Source organism: Eretmochelys imbricata, chromosome 9 (genome assembly GCF_965152235.1).
Source record: "Eretmochelys imbricata isolate rEreImb1 chromosome 9, rEreImb1.hap1, whole genome shotgun sequence".
In the NCBI taxonomy this organism is placed as follows: domain Eukaryota; kingdom Metazoa; phylum Chordata; order Testudines; family Cheloniidae; genus Eretmochelys; species Eretmochelys imbricata.
This window is the reverse complement of record NC_135580.1, coordinates 102,064,958-102,088,937: the sequence shown is the minus strand read 5'-3', so window position 1 is coordinate 102,088,937 and position 23,980 is coordinate 102,064,958. Positions and strand designations below refer to the sequence as shown.

General features: G+C 51.8%; 1 protein-coding gene across 11 annotated transcripts in view; it reads right to left on the bottom strand.

Moving 5' to 3' along the window:
• Positions 1–23,980, bottom strand: part of DLG3 (discs large MAGUK scaffold protein 3) — a 180,083-nt gene that overhangs the window by 13,530 nt on the left and 142,573 nt on the right. For 10 of the 11 annotated variants that reach the window (XM_077825799.1, XM_077825800.1, XM_077825801.1 and 7 more), the window contains 4 exons: positions 18,273–18,387; positions 5,925–6,101; positions 4,361–4,436; positions 3,506–3,605 (listed from right to left, as the gene is read on the bottom strand). In XM_077825799.1, coding sequence (XP_077681925.1) covers positions 3,506–3,605; positions 4,361–4,436; positions 5,925–6,101; positions 18,273–18,387 — 468 coding nt within the window. Of the gene's footprint in view, positions 1–3,505; positions 3,606–4,360; positions 4,437–5,924; positions 6,102–18,272; positions 18,388–19,519; positions 19,573–23,980 lie in introns of those variants that run through there. The other variant, XM_077825810.1, reaches the window with a different exon arrangement.

The following is a 23,980-nucleotide window of genomic DNA, read 5'->3' as shown; positions in this document are numbered from 1 at the left end:
GTGAGCATTAGTGACAGGAGTGCAGAACAGCTGAGAGCTGCAATTGCAAGTGAGGTTACAAAATTCAGAAGTGTCTTTGCTGGGGCAGGCAACACATCCAGCCTTTGCACTGCGGAGCTGAGCAGTGTTCTCTCGCCCAGCCAATGGCCATCTCAGGGCCTTCAACCAGCCCCCACAGGGCTAAGGGCAGCCGTGCCAAAACCACAGCCCAGAGACCAATGGTACCAGTGTGCCAGACTCCTTCTCAGGCTACCTGCTCATTGAATGCACTTTGGAAGGCGCTCACTGAGGAACAGTTGGCCTCCTGGAGCAGGCTAACACATTCTCCACCCTCCTGAGTGAGCTGCTCCAATTCCAGAGGTGCTGTTGGCAAGTTGAGGGGAGGCCTTCCCAAGATTGTGGCTCACTCAGCTTTTTGATGGACTGGTGAAGGCCAGGTATGTTTTATCTCCCACTCCAGGTGTCTGAGGGATCGTCCGTGCTCCAGAGCCCTCTGCCCACACCCACTCTCTAGTACAGTCCCAGGTGGAGCCTTTCAGCTTCCCTGGAAGGGCTGAGGAGCACGTCAAACTCCTCTGCAGGTCTTTATTTCAGCTCCCCATATCCCAACATTTCCACATGCGGAGCGCGCAGGGGAAGGACTCTGCTCCCTGACCAGCACTCCACAAGCAGATTTAGTCAAGTGCTGTGAAGCATTTCAAGGGAGGGAGACTGGCTGCAAGTTTCTACCTATAACAGGAACTAGACAGGGAGTGGGGTCCCATTTCAGCCTTTCCTCACACCACACCGTGAACACATGCTAACCTGGAGCTGGCAGAGAATGGGCCCTCAAAAAAGACGTTAGAGAGCCCAGAGGCAGGTAGTGAATCCCCTTTAGTCATGAATTCAGTTATGTTCCACCCTCTACAAGCAAGCCACCACCCACCCCAACGACCCCAGACCACAAACCCTTCCAGGAGGGAAAGCAGCAAGCCAAGCCCCCTCCCCAGGGACTCTCCAACTCCCCCACCAATCCCTACAACCACTGGTCCCAGGCACGTTGGTGCACTGTCAGCTGTGTACCCTGAGCAGAGGGGGCGCTGGGACTTAACAAGTCGCTGGCAAAGTGGGGGAGCCGAGAGAGGGGCCCTCCCTCCCAAGGAGGGTTTGTATATTCATTCAGCCAGTGCAGTTCGGGTCTGGCTGACCTTAGTTCTGACACCTGCAACCACACATAGGCAGATGCATCTAGCAAGTGCACTGGGCAGCCAAATCACCAACCATCCTACCCCCGAGGCCTCGGAGTATGCAGGTGCACACACAGCTTTTATGGCTGAAGTCAGGCCCAGGAAGGATCAAGGGGCGTGCTGGACTTACCCAGAGCCAGATTTTCAGAAAAGCGCAGCAGGCTGGGTACTGAACTCATTTGACAATCTGGCTACTCTCTCCATAAACACACCAGAGGGAGATCTGTGCCAGTGAAGCGAGACACCATGCAGGCAGTGTGCAGACAGGCTCTTGGCCCTGGCCCCAACTGCACTGAGCCGCAGAGCAGAGAACATTCAGAGCAGTGCACCATGACATGGGAATACAGCATGGCAGGTGGATTTGCTCTGCCTGGCCCTGCCTCCTCTCCCACCGGTGAAGACCACAGCTGCCGACAAAGCACCCAATGTATTACTGACAGCGGATGATGTGTAGCAAGTGCAGAGGAAAGACAGCGCAGGTTAGGAATACCTCCCTCAGTGGCTCACTGGCCAGCAAGTCCTTCTGTAGGAGTACGTCGTAGGCGGTTTGCGTGTTAAACCCTTCAGCTCCTCAGAGGACCGTGGTCCACACGCATCTCTCTGATTCGAATAGACTGTGCTTTCCTAAGCCGGAGTGCATAGCCCTTTGCTCCCAGACACTGTGCAGTTTTCACCACACTGACTTTTTAACACATGCTCAGTTCAACTGTTGCTCTGTAGAGAACATGCTGGGGGGGGGGGGGGGCGGGAGGGGGAAGCCTCTGACCGTCCTGGTCTCTCTGCTCCATTTGCCCCACTCTGAACACCCTCCATTCAACACAGGGGATTTGCCAGGGGTGTCAGAGCAGAGGCCCTGGATCACAGCCATCCACCATCAGAGCATGGCCCCAGCCAGGGTTTGTCCTCACGTGGAGCTTCCTAGCGCCATGTGGGAAGCGGGATGGGCGAGACGCCATGAATAGATGTGACCTTCCAGCAGGGAGAGTGCAATGAGGCTGCCAGCCAGGGGTTCATGCCTTACCACCCTCTTGGGAAATGGAGCCGTCCCTCCAGGAGCCAGACACACTACGGAACGTGCAGCTGTCTCTGCAGGCAGCTGGAATTCCTCCAGAAAGGGAGCCAGGCACAGGGCAGCTCTGCCGGCCACAGTGATTCGCCCACAGAGGTGCTTCTGGAGCAGATGGTCACATAACAAAAGGTGGCTGGATTCACTACTCCTAACGGGTTCGTGCAGATGAGCACTGCCAGGTTCTCACCATAGACAGCAAGGGTGTTTCCCAATTCCAGGAGCGGGACAAAGGGCTGCACCCTCTCACACCTGCCCATTTACAACATTAAACACGAGCCTTTGAGCACCATATTCCCTCACCTTGTTCTGAGGGCGGGGGAAGGCAGAGCCCCCCCGAGAGCACATTAGGGGGAGAGTGGGGGAAGGCAGAGCCCCTGGCACATCAGGGAGAGCAGAGAAAGGCAGAGTAGAGGTTTGATCACGTCCTGAGAAGTTGTGAAAGGATGAAAACACCAAACAACTGAGAATGTGCCAGGTAGGTCTCCATCGCCCAGAGGCTGGACAGAAATCCTGGGCCATGGCCAGAGGCAGCTAGACTGGCAGCAGCTGGGAGAGGCAGTTTTGCTGACATAGCACCTATGGCTGGGAGTTGAGCACTAGGGAAGGGATGAGGCAGGTAGGAGAGACGTCCCCTTCTCTACAGGCAGACAGGCCGGGATTGGCTTTGCCCAGTGACACGCATTGTTCTATGCTCTCTATATAATGCCAGCCATGGCTGTGATGGCCAGAGCTCAGCCTGAGTGCCACTGTACCTGGAACAGCTTCGGAGGAGAGGGCAAGGCAGGATCTCCGCTTCCACCATTGCTATGCAGCGGGAGAAGAGGCAACACTCCATTTGAGTCTCCTGAGCTTGGGAAGCCATTGCAGGCTCTGGGTCTGTCTCTCAATATGGGTGGGAAGCCACTGGGACACTCTGGGAGGTACAGCCAGAGCTTGGTAAGCAGTTTCAGAGGCACCCATTGGTCCCACAGCAAGTCCCATCCTGCCTCTATCTGCTTGCTGAGCCAGTTCCAAATGAGAAGGCTCTCAGAACAGTTCTCAAAGGGCGGAGTCATGCTGTTTGGCCCAATACAAGGTGATTCCCAGCTATTTTGAATGGAGGCTCTTTGCCGAGGGAAATGCACTCGGCCCAGCTTGCCACACAGGGAGCCGGTGCTGGGGTTTGGGTGGGGATTGCACACTTTGCCCTCTCTGGCCAGCGGCTACTTACGTTCCTGTCCGCTGCTCTCTTGGGCCAGGTTCTCTTTGCTCTTGTAAAATGGAAACTTTCGGGAGAGGCGGAAACTCTTTTTACGTTTCGTTTTGATCGACTGTGAAGAACATGGAGATGGAAGGGAGGACAGAAAAAACAAATGGCGTTTAACGCATGCACGAAAAATTAAAATGAAGAGACAATGAGGATCTGTGGCAGGGCAATCACCCTCAAATGAAATCATGGAGATTACATGGAAACTATAATGCAGGAGAAAAATTAAGTGTAGAGAAAAATGTTGTAGGGATGTTGGAAGGTTGACTACCCAATCCGCTTTCCACAGGAGCAAGGCCATGTCCCTAAAAGCCCCCTTCCTTGCCTGAAATGTTGTTTATTAAGCAGCAAGGCTCTGACCTCCAGCCACCCGTTGTAGGGAAGTCACAAGCGCCTGTGCAAGAAGGTCTGAAGTCAGCTCCACCCAGCTAGGGTGTTTTGTGATACACTTTTTGTTCACAAGCAATCTAGGGCTTGACCACCAGCTTATGGGGTCACACACAGTGTCATAGGGAGTTTCTGCTACACACTCGAGTGTCTTTGTCCAAATGGCCTGGCCATCCCAGGCTGCCAGCTCTGTAGATTTGTAGCCAAAACCCATGCAGCCCAGGAGGGGATCTGCTGTGCAGTTTGAACAGAAGCCTAAGAGGCAGCCCAGCCACACACAACTTGAGTCCAACTGGTCTCAGCTGCTCTCTACTCAGGAATGCTCTGCCTATCTTCCCAAGTGAGAAGCATTACAACATTAGCCTCGGATGCTCCTTGGCCCCTCTAGCTACCACCTCAGGCCATCCCGGGCACCGCTGCTCTGGCACTTACCCTGTTGGACTCAATCATCCCAGTCCGGGCATGGAACTTCACTGTTTTCAATCGTGCACGCTCCTTCTTTTCCACCCTGATTAAAGTCAAATGAGAGAAAGCCCTAGTTCATGTGTGTGCAGCTCGCTGCCTTGCCCTGGTCCTCTCCATACGGTGTCTGATGAGCTACATTGGTGGGCAGCAAAGGGCAGAGGGTCACCTCTGCACCCCAATGGTCACCGCCGCATCCAAGGACTAAAGCTCCCTCTGGCACCCAAACCACCTGACCATGCCACCTGTAAGGAGAGAACACTTGGAGGCAGCTCTGGGCAAATTGAGCAGCTTCTGCTGTTAGCAGCGATTTGATCACGCAGCTTGTCATGAGTCTAACCAGCGCCAGGAATCTGGAGGGGAGAGGAGCCAGCGGGGAGCCCAGCCCTCAATAAGCTGATCAGCTGAAGAGTGTGCCCTATATAAAGAGCCCCTCAGGGGGAAGGAGAGGGTGTGGTCTGCCCCTTTCCAGGCACTCCCGAGGAAGGACAGATGGATGAATTGATAGACAGACATGTCGCACAGAGGCACACAGCAGAACAGCTTGCCTCTACGAGGGATCAGGGTGAGGACACAGAAAGCCTCTCCCCTCCCCTCAGCTGGTCCCCCTGGAACTAGGAATGGGATTTATGCTAGGTCACCGCCCTCCCGTGTGCAGAGGCTGCCCGGGGAGCAAGCTCCACTAGAGAGGCTGAATTTTGCCCCAGGCCTTCATCCCGTCACACTGGAAAGCTGCCCAAAGGACATTCTCAGTCTCTGCAGACCAGGACCCTCCCCTCCCCACAGCAGGCAGATCCGGTTCTGCCAGCAAGAATTGGGCACTGCCCCTGCAGCAAGCAGAGCTCACCTGTACCCACCGGCACTTGCACGTTCCAACCCCTCTGCCCGGCGACAGAGGGGAGTGAAACCTTGCTCCTGTCTCACACACCCCAGCATCTCTTTCGACATTAAACCCACAGAAACCACAAGCAGAGCTGGTGGTTAGCTGGTTCCTCCTCTCTCTGGGCTCTGTGGTTTTACATTGGATGGGATCTGGCTCACAGACAGATCCTCAGTGGTACAAGGCACAGGCTGCATGGCTCAGGCATCAGGGGTCTTGAGCTCCTCAGGGCTAGCAAGGCTGGGGACTCCCCAACCCCAGTTTTCAACCATGGCAGAGCCAGACTCTCATCCGGCTGAACAGGACCAACTGCTCTTCTCGTCTCCTCAGCTGCTCTTCAGGGAAGTCACAATCCAGGTCACTTCAGGAGAAAGGGTCTCACTGCAGACCTATCACCAACCCCTGCTTCATATTCGCCCCGACCTTGATGGTGCACAGCCCCACGGGGGACCAGTGAGAGCCGCCTCCTGGCAGCTGCCAGTGAGGGTGTCACACATACAATTGGGGGTGGGAGTCACTGGCATCACCACCACTGATGGCTCCTAGCAGCTGGAGCAGGTCCATGCAATGCCACATAGGTGCAGTCCCTGCGCTTGGCCAGATCCATTGTGGAGAATGGGGAGAGGGGAACAGGGCTGCTGCAACGACACTCACCTTTTTTTGCTGGGGATGACCCCAATCTGCTCACTTTCTCCGTGGGGGGTCACTAGTCTCGCTTGCCACCACTCATCATCTGAGGCATTGATAACATGCAGAATGTCCCCATAGGAGAAGCTGAGCCCCTGGCTCGGCAGGCAGCTGTCCCGGGTCCTGTCATAGTCAAACAGGGCTCTGCAAAGGAACAGAAGGAGAAGTGAGACCCTCCCCTGCTGACAGTGGTGCAGGCCACTCCAGCAGGCGAGTCTGCCATAGCCAGTGGCTACTGGACGGCAGGTGTGTCAGACCAGGGCAGACCAGGCAACATTCCATAACCTGCTGGGGCTGGGCACCCCAAGGGAACCTGGCCAGGGTGGAGTCACGCGTTTGGGACCCTCAGTAGCCAGTTCATTCCTTATTCAGACCTGGCTCTGCTGTGAGGACCTCTCCCAGCTGGAGACATTGACCCAACAAACAGAAACTGCCTGCATAAGCCCAGCCACCCGCATGGTGAGCCGTTTCCTGGGCAAGTGATACCCCTGCTACGATAGAATTTGAGGCCCCTTTGTCCCCCTCCATTCCAGCAGGACCCTCTGACCAGTGCTGTGCTCCCCTGGCTCAGAGGGGAGGGAGGCCAGAGATGTGAACAGCACATTGAAAAGAGATTTTAAAAACTCCTGCAGGCTTCCAGGATCTCTGGTTTCCTAGTAACATAGAGCAGGTGGGTTTATTTAACCTGCCAGGGTCTCTCTAACATCCCATAACTTCTTCAAGCAGTTTCAGCCCTAACCAATGTTAACGATAAAACATCTGCATTGTCCATACACACCACACTCGGGCTTCCCTCTCCAAGGGATGATGGGAAAATTCACTGTAGACAGTCAGCCATAAGCTCCCCTTGCTGATGAAGTATTGTAACAGGTCAGACACCAGAGACTCCTACAACATGGTGAGGGGTTATTTTCAATCATGAGAAAAGCCCTCCCGATGTGCTTGTAGAAATGTAAACTGGCTGAAACATGAGAAGAAACCGGGGAAGTAATAACCAGCAGAGGCTGTTGGACCAAGGGGGCAGGAAAAGAGATTGGGGGAGGCCAAAAGTCAGATTTATCAAATTCCCTTCCATCAGATGAACCTGCCCTCCAGATGCACACAAAGGTGGACGGACAGAGCATGGAGATGCCACCCTTGCTCTCATTGTTTAACACCACCAGTATCCCTGGATGCAAGAGGAACCTTGGATTGCAGGAGGAGGGGGTGAGAGACCTGAGGCTTTGGCGCTCAGAACACAGTTGCAGAGTATGTGCAGTCTGGGCTTCTTTTGTTTCTTGAAATACCTGAACCATGGACCGAAGATCCCAAATGCTGGCATCAGCCTCACTGAGTGTGCTCACCCTGCAGGGCTGGTCACCAGCCTGCCTTATTAGACAAGAGGGACACACGCGACTTTTGAAGACACTTCTTTCTTTGTCACTTTGTGAATTAATTTTCTTCGTTACAACACTGAGTCCTGTTCCCTGCTCCAGTGGTTTAAACAGCAGGAGGCTGTACTGAGCTTGTTCTGACGCAGCCCAGATTTCCTTGAGGAAGTTACGGATAAAAGAAAGCACATCATCTCTGATCTCTCTTCCAGAGAGACCCACTATCCTCAGGTTCCTTCTTCTTGCTCCATCCGCCAGGTCTGTCAATTCTTCCTTCAGCCAATCACTTGCATTTGTTTTTTACTGATTCAACATGCAGCTAGAGATTCTCTGCCTTCAATACTCCCAATCCAGCAGAATTTCTTGAGAAAGTCACGCTCCAAATCAGCTCCACTTACATTCACTCTTTCATGCAGTGTCATTTGTTCAGAAAATACATGGGCCTTTTTGCATGTCTAAGAACATTTTTTGTATTGCAGCATCAGGGTTTCCATCCTCACTGCTTGGGGCCCAGAAAGGCTCGGAATGGCCCATTCCACATCAGAGCAGTCTCCCCACAACTGCTTTCCTGCTCTGGGTTTGGAAAAGTTGCTATTTAATATTTTGTATGGGATTAAATGAGTCCCAAGGGTGCCTTTCCACTCCTGATCAGCTGAGCTGAGAAGCTAGCAGCCTTCTTCCCCTGCCCCCTCCCCCAGGACCTCTCCTTGGGACGTTTTAGGCTGGCTACATACTGTATGCGAAGCAGTAAAAGCCAAATGGCTGTAACCTACATTGTGTGTGCAATTATTAACTGACAACAAACTTTATCAGACCAATAAAGCTGAAGCCTGTGCAAGCCAAGGAATGCCACAGTTAAAACACGAGAGAGAAATATTCAAATATCACAACACGCATTCTAAAAGCAACTCAGCTCTTGCGCTTGCCAGCTTCAATCTGCCGGTGTCCAATACCCACTCCTCCTGCATCATAAACCTTCCCAAAATAGGCGACCTCAGTCAGCTGCACTCCACACATAACCCACAGACTTCAGAGTAACAGCTGTGTTAGTCTGTATTCGCAAAAAGAAAAGGAGGACTTGTGGCACCTTAGAGACTAACACATTTATCTGAGCATGAGCTCTCGTGAGCTACAGCTCACTTCATCGGATGTGTCACTTCATCCGATGAAGTGAGCTGTAGCTCACGAAAGCTCATACTCAGATAAATGTGTTAGTCTCTAAGGTGCCACAAGTCCTCCTTTTCTTTTTGCGAACCCACAGACTGTCCTCCAGTTCCAAGCCCACTACCAGCCACGTACACCTACTCTCCATAGAGAGACCACACTCAACCCTCTCCTATCCAAACTACCCACTATGGTCAAAGAGACCCACTGTATTCTTCATGTGAATTCCAGAAACAGCTTCCTCCCACATGGAGCAGAAAACCCAATCTAGCAGTCAGGACAGGGAGGACAGCAGCAGCGTTCTCTCCTTATTTGCCCTTTGGATGTGAGCCAGACATTTCTACACCCAACAATCTGCACCCATATAAAGGCTGCAGAACTCATAGTAGACCTGTTCTCCAAGCCAGGCCGGTACACTGCTCATTTAGCAAGGAGGAGAGAAGGGAATTGACAGGCCTGCAGAATGCGTTAACCTGTCCTCTATAGGCAGAGACTGTGAGTGTTTCTAGAGTTGTGGTTAAATCCCTTGTAGATGGATAGGGACCACTACACAAACAGGTCAGGACATTTTACGAATTTACATTGACATTTTACATGCGCACATTTTATTTCAGAGACTGTGTGAACTATGAGTGTGTCTGAATATTTTTCTACCTTCCCTAAATAGTTCCCTTCCACACTTTTAAATGCTTCCCGCACTAACAGTTTATCTAACGTATTTCATTTACGATGCAGGAGTTCCATCGTTAATATTTCCTAGCAGTGACAAAATTACATCTAAAGTTTGATCTGATAATTTCCACTGAAGGGAAAGGAACAACATTACTTTTACTATGCAAGTTCTGAGGGGAGTGAATACAGAGCATATACTGGAACCCAAACCGCAGCCATATCCGTGGAGCTGCTCCTGCGTGGTTCCACACGGCAAGTTTTTAAATGACCTCAAATTTCCAAATCAGCGTGACCTGCTTCCTTCACACAGACACACTCATTCTGCCACAAATGCAGGACTACAAGTGAACTGTCACAGCGCATGCCACACATGGCTGCAGAAGGAGACTGGAAGCCTGGCTTCACAGCCGTCTTCACTCAAGCTAGATGAAAGCTCTGTTAACTGTCATTGTAAGAGGACCCTTATGTTCACTCTAAGATGCAATTAGCTCCTAGCTTCCTGTGATCAAGTAGGATCTAACACAACACACACAAAATCCTCTCTCCCTGTACTTGTCTTTATTCTGTGGCTTTAAAGCAGAATTGGACTCCAGTAGTTCCCTGCACAGACCCTGGCCCCGGCTTACTCTCAAGATGGCTTAATCCCAGGCCTCTAATTCATCTCAGAGAGTCACTTGGCCTTCTCTCATGCAGAATTGGTCCTTGGTTGAGTTAGCAAAATAACTTTACGTCTACACAGAGCCCCATAGCCTGATGGTCTACACCACACACTAATGACTGTCCTACTCTGCAGTAACTCTGCTCACTGACCAGCTGGGTTGAGTTTTACCTGGGCACTAGCTTCCCAGAATGATTAGCCAAGTAGTAATTTGGGCTAGACCTGTTAGACAACTAGTGTCAAGTCAGAGTAACAAAGCGGTTTGAGTGATTTTCTCCAAACTTGCAAGAAACCTTTTTTCTACATTACCTTCTGAATTATTGGGGAGAGGCAGGGGCTAAAACTAGAGCTTCTAAGAGAACCTTTAAAAGGACAGCAACAACTCGAGATCTAGTCTTTCTAGTTTTCACGTCCATCCCATGAGCCCCAGACAACATTTGTGCATTTACAATCACATTCCCCTATTTTTCATGTGTTCTTCTCTCCCCTGTTGCTGTGAAACACCTCCCCCAAGACAAGAGGGGAAGCAGTGACACTGGCTAGACACAGCATGCTGTCACACACAGGAAACACGCTGAGGCCAGAGAAACTCTTTTCTTTCTCTAATCACTTTCAGTTCCAGGAACATTAGGTGAGGCTTGTAACCGTGGAAGGTACATGTCTCAGTGTGATTTTTTAAATTGATTGCGTCCCTTTAACATAGATAGCAAAGCAACAGGCGCGCTGTGTATCTCATGAGGCCTTCTCCCAAACCGTGCCTTTAAAAACTGTTTTCCTCCTGTGTATAAAAGGAGCCTCTCCTCTCCCTTCCCTGAGCACTACCCTGGAGGGGGATCTATGGCTCACAGAGTTCTAAGTGGGATGCAGTAGTGTGGGGAACTCTGTGACCACAATGAGTCCGGCATGGCTGTGGTCAGGAGAGCAACTCCTGTCCCTTGGGCACACCCCTGCTGGTAACCGCTGACCTGATGATGAAGTCGTGCAGACCCTCTGAACCAGTGCAGTCACCACAGAGGAAACCACATTCTCATCTCTCTCACACCTTGTTCTCAGCTTCCCTGGCTATGTTCTTTCTGTGGGATCTTTATTCCCAATGAGCATGACAAGGTCTCAGCAGGAAAGACCCAGGAAAAACTCGAGGCACTAGCAACAGACATGAATATCTCTCAATAACCGCAATCCAACCCTGCCTCCACAGTGCCATTACACAGCCACTCTTCAGAGCAGACCTGGGAGTTCAGAGCAGACCTGGGAGTTCAGGGGCTGAGAGGGCCCTTTCAAAATTGAAGCCAGCACATTCAGATGCCAGCTCAGATTTGCAACCTCGAAAGGAAGCCTCATGCTGTGTTTGGAGAGAAATTCCTTGGGATCCACCCCAGCAACAACCTCTGCTCCAACCGCAAGTGCAAGGAAGCCAGGTATAGAGGCAGAAGTGAATCAGATGTCCATGGTCTGTACCTTCCACCTGTGCTATATTCACCCCTGCTCTAGCCAGCCTAGTGCAGTGGTGCTGCAGTCAGGAAAGCCCTTTGGGACACCTGGGATTCCGCACGGAACAGGTCACAATGCCTCTCAACATCCAGGGAGAGGAAAGAAGAGATTCCCATTTATAGCCCCTTCACACACGGGTCACAGCAACTACTGCAGCACAGCCAGGCTGGGGAGAGCGAGTGATCCAAGTCAGCTAAATGGGCATTTCTGGAACTTCTGGACTACAGCAGAGCAAATAAGGCACTTCAACATCCCAGGCAATTCCTGGAAGCAAAAGCACTTGTCCTAGGACTCTGGTATCATGGGGTCTCTACTGCGGGCATTGCTTCACTCACAATGTTGAGCACACCTGCAGTGGACAGAAACCATCTACACTAAAACCAGGGAGCAACATTAGAGGGTGGGGGTTGGGGAACTTCACAGAAAACCCAGCAGAGCCTTAGCTTACTGACTTTGTCCAGTTTTGAGCATCCCAGATAATCCAGCCCCAATCTGTCTCCCAGGAGACCATTCCTAACTTGTTAGACAATAATGGACAAGCCACATCCGAAAACACGCTACTTTTTTGCTCAGCAGTAAACTCAAGACTAGGAACTCAAGTCAACAGGTCAGATGTAGCATCCCCTGCCCCAAGCCCAGGGTGAGGGAGCCAACAGCAGAACATGGCAGGATCCTTTTAGGTAAGGGCACATAACCCACAGAGAGGTCGAACTTTTGAAGCCAATGAATTAAAGCTGTGTGTGTGTGGCTGGCACAGGCTGCTTGGGAGCAGAGTGATTAGGAACATAAAGAAATGCGAGCCCAGGAGAACAGGTCAGGCAGGTTCCAGAGTGTAAACAGGCCCTTTGAGCATTCCTTCAGTCTCCAAGCTGGGAACTTGCTGCGCACACAGCATGTACATGCAAAAAAACCCACAGTCTCTGCCTTTAAAACACACAGGGAGCTAGGGAGTTGGCTGCGTATATTACTACAGGGTAAAACCAGTGGCTCACAAAGAAATTAACTAAGCAGAGTCCAGCCACCAGATGCTCAGCAGGACTAACATGGCCAAAGAACAAGAGGAGGGAGAATTATTTAACCATTCCTCTCCCCTGAGACTAACCCAGGGAGAATAAAAGCTAGTGACGTTTACATAGCCAAGGCCGCTGAACCCTGGCTGCAAGGCTGCATCAGGTCAGAGAAAGGGTTTGCTGCATTTACGTCTACACTGCAGTCAGGCACCCAGGGCTATCCCGTGCCAGCTGACGGGCTAAGGGGCTCAGGCCCTTAGCTCCATGTAGACATTTGGGTTTGGGAGCTCTGGGACCCTCCCACACCTCACAGGGTGCTAGAGCCTGGGCTCCAGCTCAAGCCTGAACGTCTACACCACAATTCAACAATCCCTTAGCCTGAGCCCAAGTCAGCTGGCGCGGGCCAGCAATGGGTTTTTAATTGCCGTGTAGACATACCCTGACTACACTGATGTTAGATCATCCAGCGCATGGTCAGCAGGGTGCGCCTTCGGGGAGCCAGGCAGTGTTCAGAAGAGCTGGCATGGCTTGAAGAGATGCTGTGTGCAAGCTGCTTCTTCTTATGCAACAGCTCTGCTACCCTCGTGTGTCAGGAGAAACTGCTGTTGCCCTGCAGAGCCAGCACAGATTTGGGAACAGGGAACTGGGCTCCAGGCTGGCTCAAAGATCAACCCAACTGTCCGATCTACCTACCTAGGACATTCCCAAGGGGTCCATCACCTTGCTATCTCAAGGGTTAAGTAGTCTGAGCCTCCAGATGCAGCCACAGAGGCAGACCCGAAGAAGGCAAGGTACTGATGAGAATGCCTGCACTCTGGCACCTAGCAATACAGCAATACGTGCTCTGTGGCTGAGGCAGGCATCACTTTGTGGAGGGTGTGAGGACAAAAGATCCATACAGGTTTCATTGAGAGTAGCATCTGACCTGCAGAATCTGCATTACCGTGACAACACAGGAGAAGGAAAGCTGCCCGTGGGCCTCAGGGGGAGTTTAACACTGGCAGCTAGAAGGTGAGCGGCAAATCCTGCCTGGGATTAGCAATCTGATGCGGAACATGGAGCCGCGCTCGAAGGCCTCGCCTAGACTAGGTGCGCATTAGTGCCGATCATCGGCCAACAGAAGCATTCTCAGGTTCAAATCAAGACTGGATGTTGTTCTAACGCATACCTCGTGCGGGTAGAGGATGCCCTAATCACTGCAGTCAGGCACCTGGGGGCAGGGAGGAGAAACTGTGGTTCTATGAATCAGTGATACCAGGCTGCGCTGCACTGCACTGCCCTCCTCTTTGAGTGATTTTTTGGGGGAGCGGGGAAACATACCCAGCGCTGGAAGTGAGCTGCCTAATGTCTGGGATTAAAGCAAAAAGCAGACCCATGAAGAGTACAACAGGGCTCCACAAATGGGCACGACACACTTGACTAATTCCAGACCCCAGCGGGATTCAGCCAGGGCCCCAGACCATACACACAGCACGGCCGAAAGCTGCAAACCACCATTTCCAAAGTGGCTTAGGGATTCTAGGTGCCCTACCTGAGACTCTGCAAGGCCCGATTCTTGGGGGCAGTAGATGGGGTGCTCAGTGTTTCCTGACAATCAGCCCCCATTGGGAGCCAAGATAAAAGACTTGGCCTCAGAATGCACACAAGGCTGCCCTGCTCTGTGAGCGACAGCAAGTGTCTGGGGTCTCCAACGCCAGCCCGGTGGAAAGGCCAGATGACTTAGAAGGAAGCCACTCTCTTCAGCTGCAGCTGCCAGACTGGAGCAGAGCTATGGGCACCCAGCTCCGTACCCCACTCTTGACAGCAGCCAGTACCAGATGACACTCAGGTACCTAGGCTTTGGAGTGGGAACAGAAACTAGAGCATTCAACATAGCAAGAGGGCCAAGGCAGGGGCAGCTCAGCTGGCTGGTCCCTGACCTCACCCCCAGTTACATGGGCATGAATATGTTTTACATCTATTTCCCAGCCCAGGTAAAGCCTTATCCAGGATCTTTGGAGCCAGTTCAGATGCACTTTGCCTCTTGGGGCCTCACAGGGCTGGCACTGGGGCATGATGTCCCATGAGTCTATTCCTAATGACCTACATCTCACAGGGGGAGGGGGACGTCCAGTGTGCATTAAACTATGTCACAATCACATGATCTTACAGACAAGGTGAAGGGGTGACTTGACTGCAGTGTATAAGTACCTGCACTAGGAACAAATATTTAATAATGGGCTCTTCAATCTAGCAGAGAAAGGTCTAATGTGACCCAACATCTGGAAGCTGAAGTCAGACAAATTCAGACTGCAAATTTTTGACAGTGAGAGTAATTAACCATTGGAACAATTTACCAAGGTTCACGATGGATTCTCCATCACTGACAATTCTGAAATCAAGATGGGCTGTTTTCCTAAAAGCTCTGCTCTAGGAATGTTTTGGGGCAGGTCTCTGGCCTGTGCTATACAGGATGTCAGACTAGATAATCACAATGGTCCTTTCTGGCTTTGGAATCTAACAATCTATGACCAACGGCAGGAGAGGTCTGGGGTATCCACAGCCAGGGAATGCAGGTGTGTTCATCTCAAGAATAGGGGGTTATTTCCTGCTTTGGAAGACAGTGTGGCAAACATTTCCCCTACTGATGTCATGCCATGCACTGTGGGATTGCCTTGGAGGACTGACTAAGGCAGTTTGGCAGCAAAACCTAGTAATTACTGTCCTGTCCACAGCACGACAGCTCAACCAGTTTCATCTAAATCGTGCTCGAAACTACCCCACCCAGAAGGGTTGGGGCAGGGCTCCTCAAGACAGGTATAAAATGGCTTTGAGAAGTGTGGTCACAAACAACAGGAACCACTGACAGTCTATGGCCCAATACGGTTTAACCGGACTGCCATTAATGACAGCGGTTAGAGATGAGCCAGGGGATGGGCAGGCTGAGGTTAAAAATCATGCTTCAAAAGGGATGCTCATCAGTCACCCAGGCTCGTATGCATTTATGCATCCCAGCAGGAAGGAGTGGGGTGGTCATCTGAGCCATATCCCATGACCAGCCCTTTCCAGAAGGAAGGCAGATGTACACACCAGTTCCTGTTTGGCCCAAGGGGGACACTGCATGACCTCCCTACAGGGCCTGACACCTGGAAGACACAGAACAGTACAGGCTGATGGGAGGCTGACAGATCCGCACTGGGACGCTCTCATGTACAGGTGTAGCTCCTCTCCTTGCCCGTTCCCCAGGTGCCCCAGGCAGTTTAGGTGAGCAGAGTGAGAGGGAAAGATCATTCTCTCCTAGGGCTAGTCACCATCACTAAGGGAGCCAACCTGCCTTCCCATTGTCTGAGCACTGCAGAGAACAGGGAACGGTCACACTGCCCACCAACCCCCATGCCCTTCCACAGCTCAGCTCCCGGAACCAGACTCTGATATTGCATCCACCAGCCACCCGTGGGCACCATCATCTTCAGTACCCAGCACTTGGGTGCGCCAGTCAGCACAGCAGCTCCTGGCGTCTACTAAGACATACCCCAGCCCCCATGTCGCCACATGCAGCTTGGCTCGGCCTCCCAGGGCTGGACCTGAACTGAGAGGGTGACAGCATGAGCAGGGCCCGGGAATACCAAGGGGTGCCTCAAACCACAGCTTATTTAGTACGAGCCCTGCACCTTTTAATTACAAGCCCGTGAGGGAAAATGCTAGTCCTCAGGGAAGGACCTGCTGCTGGCCGAGCGCCTGGAGTTACAGAGAAGGGCCAGCGTCCCCTCCAGCAGAGGACCCAGGACTCTTCTCCTGGGAGCTCCACTGGCTCGGCTCTCCCCTGGCTGGAGTGCCACAAGACAGTGAAAGGCTCGCACAGAGAACCCCACGCAGGACCCTTTCCTGGGAGTTCTCACAGGGCTAGGGTACAGCAGAGACCGTGGACTAGAGCCATCAGGAGAACTGGGCCCCTTGGCTCAGTGACAGCCCTAGGCCAGGACTCACCACAGAGAGGCTTCCTGTGCTACAGGACAGGAGGTAGGGCCCCAGAGCAGGTAGAGCCCTACAGACTTGTCACTCTCTACACAGCTGAAGCAGCCTTTACTGCAGCTGGCAGATTCCCCTCTGAGAAGCCTGCTTGGAGCCAGAGGCCCTACTCCCTCCTGCGGCACAGACAGTGCTGGGTGGAGATGTGTGGGGCTATTTTAATTAGCAGTTTAAGAAAACACTTAGTCATTCACACAGCCCTGGGCTAAAGAGAAGGGGGCATGGCTGGATCCCTGTAAGGGGGAGCCCTCGGTGCTACAGCAGGGATCTTGGGGGGGATAAAGGGGCTATAGCAGCTGTCACTTAACCCGTCTCTTCCAAGCTTGGCTCTGACCTATAAGCATGTCCAGGGATCAAAGCAATAATCCAGCTAAGAGCTCCCCTCCCCTCCAGCCAGATCCTGCCTCAGGGATGTATTGGAGAGAAGAGGGGAGGAGAAGAGGGGAGGAGTTCCACAGAAAGCATCCTACACCCCGACCACAGCCCTTGGGGGTGCAGCAGAAGTGAAAGCCCTGGCCCAGATCTCCAGTCCTCCCCACTCAGGGTATGAACCCACACCCCCGGCCGCAGCCAGCAGAAATTCCCTGTGCACTGCATGCCAAGATGAGCTCTGGGGGCTTTACATCTTCCACGGCATCCATTGCAGCCTCTGCCCGAGCGGGGCTCACTGCACCACGGGGCTGGGTTGCTAGGATGTGCGCCAAGTTCTGAGTGTCACCTGCTTGCCTTCCCTGCCCCAAGTGCCTCCTAAGGGAAAATGCAGGGCACCCCTGACCACGCAGAGAGGACAGATCTCGGACATCAGGATTCCAGGTTAGTGCTCACTCCAGCCCCTGGCAGACTCACTTGAATTTCTCCTCCTATTGCCTATTGGTCCTTTCAGTCCCAAATGGCCCACTCCCTGGAGAGTCAGAGATAACACTGCCCTGTGCCTGGATCTGCCACAGGCTCTGTGCGGAGAGACCAGCACTAGAAAGTAATGCATCTCAAAAAGGGGGAACTAGAGATTCAATGCAATGCAAGGGCTACCTCAGTGCAACGTTAGGGCTTGGTATTATAGGCACCAAAGTCACGGCTCCCTCAGTAACATGCACTTGGCCACATGCCTCCAGGGTGATCTGTATCAAGGGCTGTAATGAGGCAAAGGTTGGACAGCACAGACTCTGCACAGGTAAACGGACCTAGTCAGGGCTGCTGTGGAAGCCAGAGCGGTGGGTTGAATCGTCAAGCTACAAGGTTGCACTTAGGTTCTATTTCCACTCAGCAGGCATGGCCTGGGGGCCAGAGACATTTCTAGGAAGATAGGTTCAGCCAAGCTCCCTCCTCCCTGGGTTAAGAAGGGTGATGCAGCTCACAGCCTGCAGGGCCCTCAGTGGGCTCCAACAAAACTGCATTTGTCACCAGCTTCTGCTCAGGCCTGGCCAGAAGGGAGCCCCTTGCGGAGGGCACATATGCACCACGGCAGGGGACTGCCTCTCTGGACTGTGAAAAGCCACCTTGCCCTCTGGTGAAGAGAAAACTCTCCTGGGGTGCTGCACGCAAAGGGAAGAGATTCTGCACAGAGACTGGCCTGGTATAAACGCTCAGAGGTGGGGCCTGAACTGCAATGACCTCTGCCCAGCAGGAGCTAGTCACTGCAGAGGTCCCCCACCGTAGGTGACTCCAAAGGGCAGACAGAGCATCCGACACTTCACTGCAGCAGGGGTGGGGCACTGCACCAGGCAGAACGGCCTCACACTGCAGTTTACCAAGGGAAGGCTTGGGGTGAAATCCTGGCCCAATGAAGTCAATGGGTGTTTTGCCTTTACTTCAGTTGGGCCAGGATTTCACCCATAGCATCTGAACTAGGCCACCCAAACCTCAGCAGCCCCAGGGGTGGGTGGTGGGTTCCCTGCAGCTCCCTCCTTGTGAGCCTGGGAAAGGGTGAGGAAGTGTACCTTACCGGACATAGAGAGATCTCTTCTCGCTTGTCCGGAGCGAGCCCGACCCAGAGCTCATGCTGCTGTTCATCATTTGTTCTCTTAAGTCGTGGATTTTGGATTCGAAGCGGCTGTACTCTACGGAGAGAGAGGGATGGTTAGTGAAGGGTTGGAGCTGGCCTGTCACACCCCCACCAAACCATCCCAGTCCCACGGAGCAGGGAGAGCCAGAAAGCATGTTCCTAGGTTAAATAAGCTTCACAGAAAGGAGGCAGCTGCAGCCTAGTTGGAGGGGACACAACTTCTCTCTGACCCAGACACAGGACAGGGGAGGATAAAACTGCAGCATCTCACCAGATCCATCTTTCTGCTCAGATGTGTGAGCATGAGGTGCTGGCACGAGGAACAAAGAGCAGGCACTGCCTCCTTGGCCCCAAATCTAGTCTACCTGCAAAACAACTAGTTCTCTGTGGTGGGGAGGGAGCCCACTGCTTGCCATCCTCGAGCACAGACCAAGGCTCTTGAGTGACGGATGAGAAGTCATCCCTGTTGTGTAGCACTTCTGCAGATCCAAGAGCTGAGCAGTGGATCATCTGCTGCTGCCCTGCTCAGAGAGCTGCCAGCAGGTGCACGGGCCCGGGTGCTCCCAAACCTGATCACCTTTCCAGTGAAGAGAGGGGTGTGCTGTACACAGCATTTCCTAGTGCAGGACCCTGTGCTGCAGAGAATGACCCTTTTGGAACCAGGCATCCTAGTGCTGGGCCAGCCAGCTAGTGGCAGGAGCAGTTGCACCCTCTGGGGACAGGGCAACAGCCCACTGCAAGGGTCTCCCATTGCTGCTCCCAAGCCAGCTACTCCCCAGTAGCAGCATAGACTCTTTACCAAAGCATTTCAGAAGAAGGCGTGACCAACGTGTCACTTAACGCACCCTGGAAGGTGCCGGGATACTACAGCAAGGTAACAGCCTAGCTAGGAGAAAGTCCTGTGCAGCTCCCCGGGCACCAGCAGCCCTGGGCTCACAGCTCACACTGGAGCTGGGCTCACTCTCCAGTTCCAAAGGCCTCCCTAGTTTGGGGACCCCCTTGGAAGTAGGTCCCCAGCCTGTCCCTCACGCCAGAGGGGTGTCAGTGTGCACACAGGCAGCTGGGATTGGGTGACTTGGGAAGAATCAAAGTCCAGCCTCAGCTCTGAGAAGGCAGGAGGACGAACAACAAATTCACGGCATATCCCTCCCCCCAGGAACTGTAGAACGAGCTGAACAGTAACTCACTGGCTGGGGAGAGCTCCAGAGAAGCTGGCAAGACCCTGCAGTGAGCCGCTTGCAACCTCGTTCCCAACACCTGATGCTCCTCCCAGCTCCCTCATCAGACGCCAGGCTGACCTTCAGCTGGGTGTAAAGGGCGGGGAAGGAAGGCAGAGGGTGGAGACAAAGGTTCTGCTCACCAGAAGCAGCTTAGAGAAAGATTGTTCCTGTGCTGCCACTCACTCACTAGGGGATTTCTGAGCATTTGTTCCGTAAACAGTGGGACTGAGACCACCTGTCCCAGACTCCAGGGCAGAAGGGCCACAGCACTCTCCTCTCACTAGCACCATCCCTCAAATTCTGATTTTAGGGGAGGAAGAAGCTCCTCAGGGGCAATAAAAAGAAAGGAAGTCACTGATTCAGCCATAGCACAGTGAACACACAAAGTCACTTCCTGCTGGAGATACTTAATAGCTAAGGTTAAGATTCTGTCACAGTTATTTTTAGTAAAAGTCATGGACAGGTTGTCCGGGGGGGGGGAGAGGGACTGACAGTCTGAGCCCCCGGGGACACACACACACACACACACACACACACACACGACATGGACAGATGGGATGGACCTCACAGCTCCTCCGGCCCGGCCGCGGGCAGCAGGGGCTGAAGCAGAAGAAATCACATAGGCCATGGAATCCATGATGAAATTGTATGTTTTACCAACAGCCCACAAATCCCATGAGAAAGAGACACCCCCACACTCCTCCAGCATAGCAGGCACTCCTGGGGAAACATCTGCCCAGGCCATCTGTCACGCTCAGAAAAGCTGTGTCCTTACCATCGCATATACAGGCCCTTTCTGCCTCTTTCCAGTATGGAGGCACCATTCACATACGTTGATGACAAAATACAGCCACAGATTCCACCAAGAGATAGATCCAGAGGCCAAGAGCAAAACCAAGACTCATTCAGTGCCAAGCTGCCTTGGCTGGGTGGGGAGCATAGCAGACAGAGCATGCTCAGGTCACATGGGGTTAGGGGAACTCTATGTTTTAACCATTCTCTTGCTGATTCACAGAGCAGAGCAGCCTTCCTCAGTTGGGAGGATCAGTGCAAGACAAGATCCTGAGCAGGGCAAGGAGGAGAGAGAAACAGAATCAGGGAACCTGAGGGTTATAGGTGTGGAGCAGGGGAGACAACCCTACTCCCCAACCTGAGTGCTGCTCCGTGGCTTGAATTCTTCCTGCTTTGCAGCCCAGGGCTCCCAGAGTCCCCTCCTTGGAAACTGGCCTACCGCAGCTACTTAGCAAGTGATGGCCTTTTGTTTTTTTCCTAAAAAGTCTGGGCAGCTGCTGCTAGAGCTGAAGACACCCTTAGAAATGCACTTGGACCTGGAGTGCAGAGCAGAGCGGCTTCTCTGATCGCTTTAGGGTATGCTGTTGTTTCTTGCAGTGCAGTTTAGACTCAGCGTTTATCTCCCAGACACTCTCCCTCCTTTTAATGGTCATGTTGCTGTTGTGTTCTACCTTTTGCTGCACCAGTTTCCTTCTCACAAAGTATTAATCCAGCCAAAAAACTACAGCCGTATAATGGTAGGGTTGAATGGTTAAACACGCAAGAGTCAGAAAATGCCAAAGGAACGGAAGCAACTTGAATCTAGGATTCTGTTTAAAAAAACAGAACAAAACAAAAAAACCCACACGACTGAAAAGTCATTTCAGGTCCTGTGCAAGACCCCAGCCAACATGTGAGCTTTTCCAGACACGCTTCCCTTCTCTAGGATGTTCTCCTCTCCCCTCTTGCTGAGAGATCTCCACACAGACAACAGGGGAAGCAGAGACACTGACCAGACACATGGTGCTGTCACACACAGGAAGCACATGGAGGACAGAGACATATTGGTCCTCTTCTTTCAGTTTTAGTGTCCCCTGGCGTTACCTTAACATGCTTTCGTTAAACGTATCAGGGGGAAATTTAAGTTACCGTATAGTGTGTAAGCTGATTGTGTGTCTTTAGTTTTGTCCCCTGTGCAGGTGCATTGATAGTTTACATGGTCACGCACTTTCTCAAATACACCAGTATCAGAGTTTTTAGTAACCTTAGACACATGCCAACAGCATAAAAGGCTTTGCACCCTTGTAATTTCACGGGATTTCTGTCAGAATGGTTCAACCTTATCTTTACTGGCAGACTTTCTAGACAAGCTCTCTTCACTATAAGGTAGCTACAGTAATTTTGTCAGCAATGTACTACTTGTTAAACCAGCAGCACATCCATCCTTGCATGCAATTCAGGGGCTGAGAGAGGTTGTTCGTTGCAGAGCGAAGTTCACAGCTGAGACTCATGGAATTCCACTGAGCTGCGTATGGGCAGACTGTGTCAGCACAGCCCCACTGAAGTCCATGGGGCTCTGCACAGGACCAGGGCCCACCTACACTACATAACTTTGACCATGAGTATGTTGTAACTTCTGTCATATGCTGTACATAACAGCATTCGCTGTGCTACTTCAGAAAGCTTTCATGGATTGATTACCTAGCATACACAACGACAAGATACTGCACATGTCTAGCAAAGCTGTACAAAAAGATACGTATTATGGCATTTGAAAAACAGTATGTGACAATATCATTAAAGACTACCATATCAATACAAATCCACAAAGGGGGCGGGGTTAGGGTTATGCAACCTGAACTCTTGGCATTTCCTGACTTTCCACCACTTAACTGTGCAGCCGTAGCATTCTTGGAACAACCTTTTTATACTGAACTGCCAGAGTGAGGCTAAAAAACAAAGGGTCTGAGCTGGAGATGCACAGAACAGGCCTCTGAAGCTCTGCTAGCTTGCATGACACCCCAAAGCTACACTACACATGTCCACTGATGTTCACAAGAAGGTCATAAGGACTTTTATAAAGTCAAGAAAGTCTACCGTTCCCTGGTCCTCCATCCCACTCCCCAGGAACTAAACATATTTTGCCCAAAGTTAAAAAAAAATTATGCACACAAAAGCCAAACAAAATGCCTCTTAAAATGTCATTTAGGTTGCAAAGTCAAGCACACTAAAGTTAGGAAATGCCAGTTCTACACCTGCCTATGCAGAATTAATTCTGCCCCCATGAGAGTCTCTTCTGGGCACTACAGGAAGCAGGAGTCCTGTGGAAAAAACAGGATGTGACCATGTAATCAAAGACAGCATCATAACACACATGCACAAAGGGACCAAATTAAAATTGTATAGGCAACCGTACATTTGGCATTACTTAACTTTTGAGTGTTTGTCTTTGCATCCTAAACAGTGTTCTTTTAACAGCTTTGGCATGCAATTTCCTGATGTGTTTTTTTTAAAAGAGTTAAATATTATGCACATCTGTAACAACCTCCCCACCACGCATCATCAGCAGGGTTTGAATGTGGAACCTTCAGCACTGAAGCACAGACTGCTACCACTTGAGCTATAGGATTCAGTGGCAGCAGAAGGCTGCTCTTCTGGAGAGGAGACAGAGAGAATAAAGGAAAACGGGTTTCCATGGGGTGGTTAGGAGAAACCTGAGCTAGTTCTCTCTCTCTCTTCCCCTACCTGGGAGTCGCAGAAGCTCCTTTCCCATGTGGTGCCCCCAGAAAGGGAACTTAGGCTGCTGGGTCTGGCTCGTCCCCTCCCCGCCCCACACTTGCTATAGGTGGGCCGAAAGCTCCAAGGTATTGCCAGCATGGCATGTGTTGCCGCTACAGTAGCTGGAGCCCAGCATTACAATGTTCCTGTTCAGTTATTCCACAGTTTTCTTAAGGAACACAAAAGTGAAAAGGAAACTGGCAATTTTTAACAGCCTACCTCAGCAAAAGCTGAACGGAATGTCATGAGACAGAGAAAAGACTTCTCCAGCCACAGGACATCCCCTTTTCCAGAGAAGCGTTACTCACTAGGTTTCATTACAAGTGCATTAAATCAAAAGATAGAGCCTGGAAAGGCAGATCTCCACTACCCTGTACCATATGCTGACAAGAGGACAGCATAGTCGTTTGCTGCAAGAACATTCAAACATCATCATCTGCTTTTTAATCAGGAAGTTGATTTTTTGCCAGTTTAACTTAAAATCAAAGAGCCACATACAGGCTGGCACCAAACAGCCCAGTACAACCCAGCTGGTTGTTTTGGTTACCCAAGTCTAAGGGGAAAGCTTTCTGTTTTTGCCCTCAGCAGGTGAAGCAGTTTGGGGCCCAGCAATTGCCTTTTTACACAAGTGGAACAAGTCACCACTGAGTTTCCCGGAACAGTAGGTGTCTGTCTGTCCCTTCGGGGAGAGGCTAACAAGCAACCTTGGCATTCCAGCCAGCTGCAGCAGTGTTCCTAGTGAAATAACAGACTGAGACCCCGAGATCCAGACTTACTGCCTATGCCTATAAGAGGCTAGAACAGGGATCGGCAACCCTTGGCACGTGGCTCATCAGGGAAATCTGCTGGCGGGCCGGGCCAGTTTGTTTACCTGCCACG